Source organism: Sceloporus undulatus, chromosome 5 (genome assembly GCF_019175285.1).
Source record: "Sceloporus undulatus isolate JIND9_A2432 ecotype Alabama chromosome 5, SceUnd_v1.1, whole genome shotgun sequence".
In the NCBI taxonomy this organism is placed as follows: Eukaryota; Metazoa; Chordata; class Lepidosauria; order Squamata; family Phrynosomatidae; genus Sceloporus; species Sceloporus undulatus.
This window is the reverse complement of record NC_056526.1, coordinates 105,338,931-105,352,286: the sequence shown is the minus strand read 5'-3', so window position 1 is coordinate 105,352,286 and position 13,356 is coordinate 105,338,931. Positions and strand designations below refer to the sequence as shown.

The 13,356-nt window shown below is 39.2% G+C and overlaps 1 protein-coding gene across 3 annotated transcripts in view; it reads left to right on the top strand.

The window, feature by feature from the left end:
* The window catches only part of LOC121930729 (proline-rich protein 5-like), a 181,528-nt gene that overhangs the window by 145,391 nt on the left and 22,781 nt on the right, over positions 1-13,356 (top strand). Inside the window, exons 2-7 of one of the 3 annotated variants that reach the window (XM_042467470.1) lie at positions 3,933-4,036; positions 5,750-5,890; positions 7,114-7,201; positions 7,610-7,741; positions 9,867-9,953; positions 13,119-13,217. In XM_042467470.1, the coding sequence (XP_042323404.1) occupies positions 4,000-4,036; positions 5,750-5,890; positions 7,114-7,201; positions 7,610-7,741; positions 9,867-9,953; positions 13,119-13,217 (584 nt within the window). In that variant the 5' untranslated portion in view covers positions 3,933-3,999. Of the gene's footprint in view, positions 1-3,743; positions 4,037-5,749; positions 5,891-7,113; positions 7,202-7,609; positions 7,742-9,866; positions 9,954-13,118; positions 13,218-13,356 lie in introns of those variants that run through there. The other 2 variants (XM_042467469.1, XM_042467475.1) reach the window with 2 other exon arrangements.

The following is a 13,356-nucleotide window of genomic DNA, read 5'->3' as shown; positions in this document are numbered from 1 at the left end:
AGGTAGCACATATCTGTACATGGACACATGATACCAGGCATCAGCAGAAAACATAGATTCCTACGGGCTGCATTGTACAGTGGGCCTGCGCCATACGGAAGCTTGCCATATGCAGACTCAAGGTCATGCGGATGGCAAGCCCCCCATAGAATGAATGCCACTTTCATACAAACAGGACTTGAGGTCCCGTGTATTTTGTCTTACATGCCAGGGGGAGAACAGATCCCCCACATATGGTGAGGGTAGACTATAAGTTTAATAATTAAATACTAGTATGAGCAGGATGAGAATCAGTGTGGTATAATGATATGAGTGTTGGAGTACAACTCTGGAGGTTAGGGTTCAATTCCCAGCTTAGCTATGAAACCCACTTGAGCAAGTCACATTCTCTCAGCCTCAAGGGAAGACAATGACAAACCTCGTTTGAACAAAGCTTGCAAAAAAAAAACGCATGATAGGGTCGCCTTAGAATTGCCTGAAACCCAAAATGATGTGGAAGGCACACAACAACAACAACAACAACAACAACAAAGTATGAGCAAGCTGTTGGTACAGTGTTTACAAAATGACAGTGATATCTTGTCATTGTCTGTCAAAGTAAATAAACATTCAGCTGGAACTAAATACCATTGAACTCAGCACTTACTTGTGAGTAGACAGAGATAGGATAAGATTCTTCGGCTGAGATCCTACATTGGTGCATTGCTCTGCTCACACAGTTCTGCATCCTCCCACTGCTTGGCAACTGTCAAGTCCCAGAAGGGCCCTCTGCTGCTATCACCTACTGGTGGGGTGCATAGTTCAGACAGTGGAGTAGCAGCTGGTTTCATCGTAGTGGAGCAGGGAGTAGACATGAGGGTGCAATCTTAAGGGAAGTGCACCCACCTTTTCGTTCTGGCAGATTGGAGCAAAAGGATCTTTCTGCTCCTTCCTCCCTACCAGTACAAAACAGCAGTGGAGGTCACTCCCAGGGCTTGACAACTGCCAGATGGTGGAAAGGTTTTGGACAGAGTGCAAGGGCAAGAGTATAGCCCTCTGTGCCCCTCCAGAATGGGACTTGCAGGTGCATATGTCAAGAAGGAGAATGCCTGCCTTTCTCTTTACTTCTAGTTCATTTATTGAAACTTCTTCATTGGATCTTAAGTGTTACTGAATGCAATTTATTTTTCTTACTACCTCTTTAAACATGCAATATATATATATATATATATATATATATATATATATATATATAATCTGCTAATAATAATCCTTGAACATCTTTCAAGATTTTGACAGATGCAAAATATACTTTCCATATTAAACTAGTCCAATACATAAAGAATTATACTCGTAGATAGAATCATATGTGAATAGCATTTCTTTCCTTTTCTTTTACCAATCCAGATCAATGGTTTTCCATTTTAAATTAAAATAAAAGGTGTAGCTGACAGCTACAGGCACAAAGAAAAGCATCAAAGTGTTAACAGACATTGCAAAGAATCAATCATTTGGCTTTCTTTCATCTGTTTCTTGATGCTGATTGGTTTTTTTTAAAAAAGAAAACTGTTGTCTTTGCAGTTTTGTTTCATTTTTTAAAAAATGCATGTAAAATAACACTCTTCTAAGTTGTCAAAAGAACTCATGAATGATACAAACTGGGCTTCTTGTATAAGGCTTCTAAATTTCTTTTGTAAACACTCTCCCCAACCTAAAGTAGTGGAGAAGAGAGTTAAGTTAATTCTGGCAGTTCACTATAAACAGTAATACTTGCTGCCGAATGCTATTAAGGAGATTATGTTATCTCTTAGGAACAGAGAACACTGTGGTCAAGGGTAAATTAATTTCCAAGTGTGCTGCAGTAATTCTCTTCCCCTTGTAACTGGAATTGGAGCTCCTCAAGACTGCATACACTGAAAACTGGCCAGATGATTTCTTTCCATGATCTTATCTTTTTTCTTGGTTTAGTTTCTTGGAGAGGGGGCATGTAGGAATGCATTTGATAATGTTAAAAAGTATGGGAAAACTAGACAAGCTGATGTGTGCTAGGCTTGGAGAAGAAGGGTTTCCGTCTGTACAGATTTGGTGGTTACATAGTGTATGAGCTTTATTGTAAAAAAAAAAAAAAAAATGAGACAGAGCTGCAGCCTGACCAATGATCTGTGTATGTAGAGGTTAGTTTGGTGGTGAGTCAGGTTGCATTTCTTGGTATGTTGAGTCCATTTGTGAATGAGCAGGCAAGGCATCACTGTATTTAGTTTACTGCAGCCATGATTCTGCTGTAAAGAGGCACTTTTGTTCTTAAGTTACTTTGAGTTATGAGCTAGACACTGACTTGTTCTCCTATGATATATTTGGCCTGACTTTTGAAAGGCATCTGATAAATACTGGGAGGGAAACCCAGTATAGTGGGCTCTCACCATCCAAAGGCTTGCCATCTGTGGATTTGAGCATCCATGGATGGCAAGCCCCGTTGTTCCCAATGGTGGCGCGGCTGCGCCCAATGGCCTCGCTGTGTTGTCTGCTGGTGTGGAAAGGGTGCACACCCATCCTGCTGCTCCACCCAAGACCCATATGTGGCAGAGCGCCCGGCCCACCTCCAGTGCCAGGCTCCGAGACATGACCAGCCTGGCCAGGTTGGATGGTACCCAGTGGAGACTCTTCACTCACAAGTAACACATGGGGGGTGGGCATTGTCAGCAGTGCCAGCAGGTGGAGGAGAAAGACTCACTGCTTTGGCTTGGTTGCCTGCCATGATGGCAGAAGAGCTGTTCAACGGGATACCCAGTGGGCAGGAGGAAGATTTCCCCCTCCATCACTGTGGGGCATAGGGAATTATCAAACCACCTCACTAGAGGCCAGCAGGAGCAAAGATGGTGGCAGCACAGGAGAGCACACAAGCCCTACCTTCCCCAACTGCACTCCGCCAGGCAGTTGACTCCTCATCCTGCCAACCTTCCTTGCCTCTGTCCCCTTGCAAGAAACATCTTTGTAATTCTTGCCCATGGTAGGTCCAAGGCATCTTGCCAGGTGAAGTAAGCAGGTAGACAGGCATGCAAGGTAGTGAGGGAGGCTCCGCACCAGGCATATGCTGGGGGCTGCCTGCACTCCGAGGTCACCTTCAATGGGAGTGAACAATGTTTGGGATATGAGGACAAGGTAGCTCTCCCTCTTGACTGTCCCTGCACCTTCTCCCCTCAGAGAAAGCTGGAGATTGAGCAGCAGGCATTGGGGAGAAATGAGGTCCTGCGTTTTTTCTTATCTGTAGCAATGTGTGTGTTTGGAATGGATCCCCCACAGATACGAAGAGCTGACTGTATTCTCTATGTATGTGCATGCACATGTTTCTCCTTTTACAAACAACAGAATACTTCGATAATGCATTTTGGGTTTTACTTGTGTACCCTTTTCTGAGGGAGAAGGGTAAATAATAGAATTGGTTTGTGTCTCTAGTGGTTAGAGGGTGGTATAGTGAGGTGAGCAATGAGCATTGGATTGTGACTCTGGAGACTAGAGTTCAAATTCCAGTTCAGCCATGGAAACCCACTTGGTGACCTCTCAGCCTCAGAGGACAGCAAAGACAAACTCCCCTCTGAACAAATCTTGCGAAGAAAATCCTGTGATAGGTTCACCTTAGAGTCACCATAAGTTTGGAAATTACTTGAAGGCACAGAACAGCAGCAGCAGCAACAACAACAACAGCAACAACAGGACAGTAGCAATAGTGAGCCTGTCTAACAGTAGCTTCTTCCAGCTTATGTTAGACTTTTGGAAGCTGGAACCAAACTCAATAAAATACAAAAGAATCTAGTTGCAATGAAGACTCTCTGAACATAGTTATAACAGTGCAGGGTTGGGATTGTAACCTTAAACATGACCTTAAACATGCTACAGAAACACTTTTTTATGATTTTAACTATTCATGCTTTGTTTTGTTTTCTTTTGTTTCCAAGGACTAAAGACAAATCAGTTGAGCAACTAGTAGACATCACTGACCGCAAAGGCTGGAATACCGAAAGCATGTCTGCAATTGACTTTGAAAAGTTAGCTGAAATAGGTAAATATATGTAATACTAATCAAGAGATATTTTGTTAGATATTGCCATGTGATTTAGAAGAAATTTTTCCTTAAGTGAAAAACTTTTGCCAGGATCGTGTAATATATTTGAGTTACAACCACCGTACTGACATGTACCTTATTATCAAAAGCTATTAAGGTTGAAGGTTAGTTTAATACACGCAGTTTATATGAATTATTGGTATGTGCTCCCTGTGAAATTCTAGGCTATTGGAATATTGCTATCATCACATATTGCAGCACAAATGGGAGTCATTACTCTAAACAGACAAGTATTGAATGAGGCTAGAGACTGCCTGATTGTATGTTATCTTTTGAAGATGTTCCAGAAAACGTAACCATATGGCCATCTCATTAGGGGGCCCATCATTTTGAAAAATCAATTTTAGCATATAATAATATAGAAATGTGACTGTAAAAGACTTTTTATATAGGCAGAAGAAAAGGTATTGCATTTATTGAACATAAATGGCACGCATATACACATACATAAATAATGCTACTGGATACATATAAATTATTCAAGATAACAAAAAGTTTCCATATCCAGAAGTGATGTACCTGTGAGTATTATTTGTGTGGCATGTGCAACAATAGGTTGCCATCTTCTTCATGTCCTGCTTGTGAACTTCTAGAAACATCTTAGGTGTAGTCCTTAGTTCTTGAGCATATTAACAGTTTGGTTAAGAAAAATCATCGAACAAGTTAAACTTTAAACTAATAAAATTTGATTTTTCTCCACACATAGTACCTGATTGAATTTTGCCATTATAATATTACTACTGTAAATAGTTGTAAAATGTATCTCATATTTTCTAGGTCTCTGTAGAACTTTTAAAATATTAAAACTTCACTATATATGCAGTGCCCAATACTTTATGCAACATAAAAATTGGCATTATAATATCTTGGTTTTAATAACAAGCTGTTATTAAAACACACACACCAATGGTTAATTTTTTCCTGGGTTGTAACACATGCATTGAAAGACAAAGTGTTGATAGGTACACTTGCATAATTCGGGGTTGCCCATTGAAGTTGATATGCTGTAGTCCAGGATAGACAGAAATACACATTATTCATTGATGGATAACAAAGTTTTGGAATTCAATGTGGTAAGATGTGGCAACCAGGTGTTCTTTAGATTTGTGGTTCTCAAACTTTTTACTCTTGTAACCCCCTTTACATCATATGTGGATTTTGTGCCCCCTCCCTGCTTGGCGTAGTATATGAATAAAAATATTATGTTTGCTTAGTGTGCATATTTCATTCACACATTGATGTATATACATACTTTAACAATTTTAGCCTTCTCTGTTAGAGAGCTTTGGTGCTGCAATAAACTACAATTTTCAGGATTCCCTAGCACTGAGCCAGGGCAGTTAAAGTTGTCTCAAACTGGATTATTTCTCAAATTGGATTATTCTGCAGTGTGTTTTGGATTTAAAGATATACCAGTTATTTGGGCATACATTAGAACAAAGCAGTTGTCTTCAAGCCGTGCTTGTTGGCTTCCCAGAAGTATTTACATGTTGGGTGTTTGGACTAGAATTCTGAAGTAGAAGTGCTTAGCATCCTTAATAGATACACTGGAGTAGTTTGCAGAAGAGTGTTTTGTTCTGTTTGGGGTGGGGATGGGGGAATGGTCCTTAGTATTTTCTAAAATGTGCCTCCATTTTTGTTTTGCTTCAGAACTACAGAAAGATGAAGCAGAAAATGCAGCTATGGGAGAGATCACAAGCTCATTTGCATCTGTATCAAACAGAGATGCTGATGTCAGTATGACTCATCCGTATTATGATGTGGCAAGGCACAACATCATTCGCTTTGCGGGTGAGTACTGAAAACTTATCTGGCGTTTTCTTTTGTCTTTGCACATCACTTTATTCTTCTACTTCACATTATCATACTCTGTAATGGTTTTGTGTTTAATCTAAATCAGTCACAAACTTTGATGAAGATACTTTTGGTTTTAAGACTGATTTTAAAATGTAATCTTGCATATAACAGGGAAAACAAACTGATGGCCTGGAAACTAGATCAGGCCTTCAGGCTCTTCCAAACTGTTTTTTTTACAGCTGTTGCTTTGGCTACATAAGAAGACGAATTGCGAACTGAAGTATTAAACAAATGAGATTGCTATTAGTATCTGTGATGAAATGACACTTAACCTTTAGAGAAACAGATTTATCTCCAATTAAATAAAATTACACTGTTCAATCCAGTATATAATAAGTGGTGCGCATTTACCTAGAAATGAAATTGCTGTACATTGTGATGATATTTGTACAAAAATTACGTAAATTAATTCTGCTTTAACATATTTAAAAATATGTGAGTTTATTATGATTTTATAACAGTCAGTTTCTTTCATACCAATTAAATAATATAGCTGTCAAAAAGCTGTGATTATACTAATTTTTTCTATAGAGTGGTAGAGTTCCAGGTTTTTGTAGTTACGTTAATTCCTTAGTTTTGACAGATTTTGAACAGTTTAGTAAAATATCCAACTTTTTGAACACACAGCAAGCTTACTATGACATTCCTCTCCCACCTTCAGCTTTAGTCTTTTATTAGATTGTAATCGGTTTAATTGTATTCATTTCTGTCATTAAAATTTATGATTGATTTACACAAAAGGAAATACTATGTCACAAACCTCTCAAAGTATATAATTTAAAGAATTAAAAGCTGTAACTCAAAGTAAACAGTTTGACTTTCTCTTTTTTCTGTCATGTTTTCAATGTCATAGATTAATTAAGATGCTGGGGGGAGGAAGAGCTGGAGATATGTATTATATACTGCCTATGTCCCAAAGTGTGAAAGAATTGAATTTGGAATATCCATATTTCAGAACAGTTTTTCTCCAAAATTTAAGATCAATTTACAGTCTGCCCTTCACATTCATGGGGGTTACCAGTGCAAAACCCCCGCAAAAGTGGGAAAAATACACAAATATGCATGGGCGAAGGTGGAGGGCTTACTGTATTTTAAAACATGCCTCCTATGCATACAAAATTAAATTATGGCATGCCTAATCTCTTTTGGTTTTTCAGGCGATGACAAGTTGGGTAGAAAGGTGATAGTGTTCAGTTGTTGCCGTATGCCTCCTTCCTACCAGCTTAATCACAGTCGGTTATTAGAGTAAGTTACCTTCTCTTCACTCGCATGTGTACATACTATTGGGAAAAAGTCCAGTGAGGCCAGGACTATGTATTAGTAAGTAAATAAGTTATACGTTTTCCAGTTCCCAGCCATTAGTGAGGCATCAGTCACTTCATCATGTCACACTTTGCTGCATACTGTCCTACATATTTGAATTATCTCTGAATGAGCTTATAAGTGTGGCCAAAGCTATATGAGACTAGAGGTGGGTAGGAACCATATCAAGCAGGTATATTTGACAGTTTGGCTTGGGTCTGAATTTATATGCACAACCATACCATGAAGATATGCTTTTGGGTTATATATCACCAAATACATATTCAAAATAATTAATATGTGAAAATATAGTGCAAGTACTAATATTTGATTTGTGGCTTCTCTTTCCAGATATTTAAAGTATACTCTGGACCAGTATGTGGAAAATGACTACACAGTTGTCTACTTTCATTATGGCCTGAACAGTCAGAATAAACCCTCTCTGAGCTGGTTGCAAAGTGCTTACAAGCAATTTGACAGGAAGTATGTTTTCTTAATCACACTAAAAACAATTATTCCCAAAGCACAGTCCAGCCAATATGAAGTACCTTATATACTTGACTATAAGTCGACTTCGTGTATAAATTGAGGTTAGATTATGGGGCCAAAATTAGGGAATTTGTCATGACCCGTGGATAAATCGAGGGGTGGCTTCTACCGATCATCCACTTTACACACCTCCCCACCACTTCTTCCTCCATTTTTCTTGCCAGGATGTGGTCTCCAGAGCAGCTATTTGGGCTGTGGAGAGCTGCAGCTCAGTTGGTGGCTGTAATTTCTGAGGATGCCTTGCAGAATCTGGACCTGGAGAGGGTGCTTGGGAGCCAGGCAAGGGCAGCCTGGAGGCCTTGGCGGGATGCAGGGGCAAAGGCAACCCTGAGCTAAGCCTCTTCGGTGCCTGAGCCACTCTGCTGTCAGGAAGTCTTTCTTTCTTTTTTAATAAAAAAATAAAAGCCAGGCAAGTGATGGAGGGTAGAGATACTTCCCCTCCCATACCATCCACTTCTGCTGCCCTCCAGGCCAGAACATGGCCGCCCTTAGCCATGGGGACTCAGCCTGCCCACAGCTACCCCTGGCGCTCCTCCTCACTTCCACTCTGCCAAGGAAAGAGGCCCTGCTCTGGTGACTGCAGCTCCATCTTCCTCCTTGGCCGCTCTCCCCACCAGCTCAGCCAGGCTAGGCTGGTGCTCCTCAGACTGCTTCCTTGATGGGAGACCCCTGGCCACACTTCCCTCCAGACTTCCTGCACCCTGCTGCTCGGCTTTGCTCCAAGGCCAGGAGACGGAAGGCAGACCTGAGGGAAGCAGCTCCATCAGGGGGTTCCTGAAGGAGAATGGAGAGCCCATCCTTTTTGTGGGGCATTCTCTGGAGCCAGCCCTCTGTGGGGATAGGACTAAGTGACTCCAGAGGATGCAGAGAAAAACTCCCGAAGGACAAGTATGCTGACAGGAGGCTTCCTCTGGGGGTCATCCTTCATGTCCTGCAACACAATTGTAGTCCATTTTGACCTTTGGAAACTCCACCATTTTCCCAAAGGCAAACCCTTTCATATTTTGGCTAAACAAAACACTTTTCCATAGTAATACCACCCCTTTGCAGGGGTTTCAGGATATTTCCCACCCTAAAACAGCTAGCGGGGCAACTAGACATGATGTGTCATAATTTCTCATCCCCAAATTTGTGTCTGTGACAGTGGCTCTCCAGAGTGCTCTAGGTTTGAACATTGAAAATGCTATGGAATTTCAGATACTAAAGTAAGAAAAGATTTCTCCAAGCAATGTAACTAAAAAGTAGCTGAACTTTATCATTCTTCCAATTATTGCAATATCAGGTTGTAACATAAGAAATTTATTCCAGACAATTCTTTCTTCTATTACCTGCCAGTATACCCGTAGTTCAGGAGTGGGCATATATAGATATGTCATCCATATATTATGTGTACCCTTACACAATATATGTTGCATTTGATACATACACTGATGAATTATCCTGTGACTATCTCCCAAATTCTCTAGTTGCATCTCCTGTAAGACATCTCATTGGTTTATCAAGAAAAATTATTAAATGAACTGTTTGCAACTTTCAGATGCGATAGCGATTTGATAACAAAGTATTACAAGTATCTTTAAGACTGCAAAGCAAAGTACCACATATCAGAAACAAATACTTTTGACAAGTTGGATGTCCTTTCCAATGTGTTACTTCGTTTTTCAAGCAGAGAATAGTGAAATGTTGAATCAAATAATGATTTTCTTTTACATAGTTTTGAAAGATATTCTCCTGACTTTCCCTCTTTTTTCCTTTCTCTGTTTCCCAAATTCTTGCTATCATTTAGAGATATTTTCCCCATCATTATTATACCCACAGAACAATTCAGATACTGGTTTGTAATATAATAGGTATATAATCTTTGTCTACTTCAGTTCCATCAGAACTGGTCATTTCCTCTTTTCATTTTACATTCAATTTCCTCTGAATTAGATGTACTTGAAAGGAATACTATATAATGTTCTAGTAATAAAAACTTTTTTCATTCAATTGCAGCTTCTCTGCACTGCAGCGTGTAGCATTCAGATGTCACCTAACAATTTAATTTTCTTTTCCTCAGGTATAAGAAAAATCTGAAAGCAGTCTATATTGTACATCCAACCAACTTCATAAAAATTATTTGGAACATCTTTAAACCTCTAATCAGGTACATACTGGTATGCTGGAAACAATTTTGTGTTTAGCTGAAGGACAGTTTATTGCTTTCTTTCATTTTCTAGAAACATCTATGTTACAGAAGATGCAAGATAAAAACCTTGATCATTCCATTTTCTTTTTCTTTCATCTCTTGCCTTCTGGGTTTTTTTTGGGGGGGGGTTGAGTTCTAATTCATTACACTGGTTATGACAGGATATTTTGCCTGCATTACCTGATAATTGCCTGATCCTAAACATGCTTGCTTGAGAGTAAATCTCACTAAGGAGTTTATCACACTAGTGAGATGCTGTGGGAAAACGGGACTTAAATGAGATTTAAAGCAAAGTAAACCCCAAAATGCCCAAAGTTTATCACACGACGTCGCTGTTAACGTGAAATAATGCAAAGTTAATCTGAATGCAAAGCAGAGAAAAACGGCAGCTTTTTTTTACTTTCGGGTTGTTCCAACAGTAAAAAGCTGCCGTTTTTCTCTGCTTTGCGTTCAGATTAGTTTATCATTATTTCACTTGGGTAGTCCCCTAGTGTGATAAATTACCGAATCAGCAAGTTTTGTTTAAATTCGAATCTTGTTTAACTCCCGTTAAACTCCCGTTTTCCTGCGGGATCTGCCCAACATCAGAATGGAAGGCTTCTTGGGGAAGGACAGGACAAAAAGGGACAGGACAGATCCAGGGTCAGGATACTCCAAGCTGTCCCACGCTGGTGCAGACAGGACCTTTGGTCTCTAGCAGCAGCATATTGATCAACAAAAGTCATTCTCAGTCAGAAACAGCACAGTATGGCAGAAGGATAAGTGGATGTCTAGTTATATACCATTTCTTTTGCCATCATGACGTGTTCAGGTTTCCCAGTGCTTTGTCTCCATGCTTATGGAGAAACTCGGTTCTTGGATCTACTCTAACAGTGTAAGGCTTGACCTACTCTAATAGTGTGGCAAAAAGACACATATGTGCTTACATGGCTGTGATCCAAAAAAGATCTTGCCTGTCCATTTTTAAGGAGTTCCTTTTCCACCCTGAATTTGGAAATTATATTTTTCCATACCAATAGAAACCATAAAATGAGAAGATACCTTGTAATATCTTCTGTATGTATTAGTGTTACAACAGCAAATTTTACAGAATAGAAATCCCTTCTGAGGTGAACAGCAAATTATCTGCATCGTAAAACTGTTTGTATTAATTGTGTTTAGTAAGTTCTCTAAGGCACTGCTTGAATGTGTAATACAATCTAGTTTGCAGGGAGGGGAGTACCTAATTAGCTGGCATAAATGCTTAATTTATAATAGAAGAGCATGGTGGAAATCCTAAATAGGCTTGTACACAGAGAGTATCAAATATCTTAGTTCTGGGAAAGTGCTTCCTTTCTAGCAGAAACCAGCTCTTTTGGTTAATCAGTTCCTTCCAACTAAAGAATGAAATATACCCAATTTCATGCAGTTTTCCACTAGAGGGAGCCTATGTATACATAATTAGGTTTTCAATGCTATTCTGAATAATAGATTGTCCCTCTATCATGCAGAAATGAGAATAATGTTGAAATTTCTTCTTCTTTTTTTAATCCTAATTTGCATCCACTCTGATCTATGTAACAAACTGGTGAGTTTTTGTACTGATTTCTGTGTTTACTTCAGATTGCGAGCCCACAACGAACACAGTGCAGAAAAACATGAATCAGAATTACCTTTATATATGAAACTGAATTAAAAGGGGGAAGCATTGCTTGTCTGTGACACGCAGGCTTTTTTTGAAAGGTAGTACCAGTTATTTGCTGAATATTGTCACACTTCCATTTGTGGACTAAAAGGTTTAAGGTCAGGCGAGAAATATTTTAAGTCTTTTTCTGTATCATCATGTCTCCCAACTGATTTTGATTCGTGCTGTTCTCCCCTTTGTTTTATTTTTCTCCTTTCCTTCCTGGACTAGATCATATGAATTACCTCAGCCAGTCAGGAGTGAGGACAGTTTATAGCCAATCTGGTTTGGCTATGTGATATTACTAAATACCTGTAAAAGTAATTCAATCTGTAGAGCCCAAAAGTAAGAGAAGGTGCTGTAAATATGCAGACAAATGTCTCCTCAAATTGTGTAGACCTGCATCAGGAAAGGGGGGGGATTGCCACTGCCAAAAATGCCACCAAACCACTGGTTTCTAATGCTCCCTTTAAAAAGGGAAAGAGAAGATCGTGTTTCATAGTTTTTTTTGTGGGTTTTTCAGGCTGTGTGACCATGTTCTAGAAAGGTTTGTTTCTGATATTTTGCCAGCATCTGTGGCTGGCATTCTTTTGATGATGCCACCCACAGATGCTGGTGAAACGTCAGAAACCAGCTCTTCTAGAACATGGCCACATAACCCGAAAAACCCACAAAAATCTATGGATGCAAGCCATAAAAGCCTTCGACTTCAGATCGTGTTTCACTTAAAGTTGCAGTCTCAGACAGAACGAAGGAGAGAGCATTACCTCTAACTGGGTGCTGTGCATCCCTCTAGTAGTATGTGGTTGACAGACTCATGTGGACACAGGAATGAGATTTCTGCCTGTGTAATGTTGCCCTTCCTGGAAATGAGGAAGGCCATATTTACAGGGGTGAGAACCACAGAACTCATTCTTCCCATGCCATTCCTGCATCCAGACACAGTCAGAGCAGGAAGGAAACAGGCAACAGGAAAATACTTCCTATAACTGTTGTGGTAATTATGAATTGGATGTATGAATTCTCTTGCTACTAATTTAATCTTTCCATATCTAGCAAACCACAAACTACTTTGCCAGCAACAAATGTTTTGAGCTGGGGCAAAAGGATGACTGTTGACATAAAATTTTAACAACACATTCTTTCATACATTTTTAATACTGTGTTAAAATAATGCTTTTGTGGAATTCTCAAAACAATGGGTTCCATATGTATGCAAATAACAATTATATTCAGATAGAACAGAGTCATTTTTATTAAAATTAGATTGAGCATGGTATGTATATGTTTGATCATATGAAAATGAATATGTTTTGTGTCACGGCTGCTTCAATCATGGCAGGATTGAATTGTATTGATATTTGGGTTCCGTAATATAAAGCAAGCATTTCAGGAGATGAAAGCATGAATTTCATCAGGTCTTAAATTAGTATTTATGTAACTTCTACTGTATTTTAAAGTCACAAGTTTGGGAAGAAGGTCATCTATCTGAATTATTTAAGTGACCTGAGAGAGCACCTTAAATATGACCAGCTGAACATCCCTGAAGAGGTTATTCGGTATGTGATACATTGAAAATATTTTTTAAAGTATTGAAAATAAATTTTGCTGTAGTCTCCTTCCTTTTTAAGTGATTTTATGTAAAAATGTTTTCCTTTATTATTTTAGAGGTTACTGTACCAAATTTTAGTTGACTAA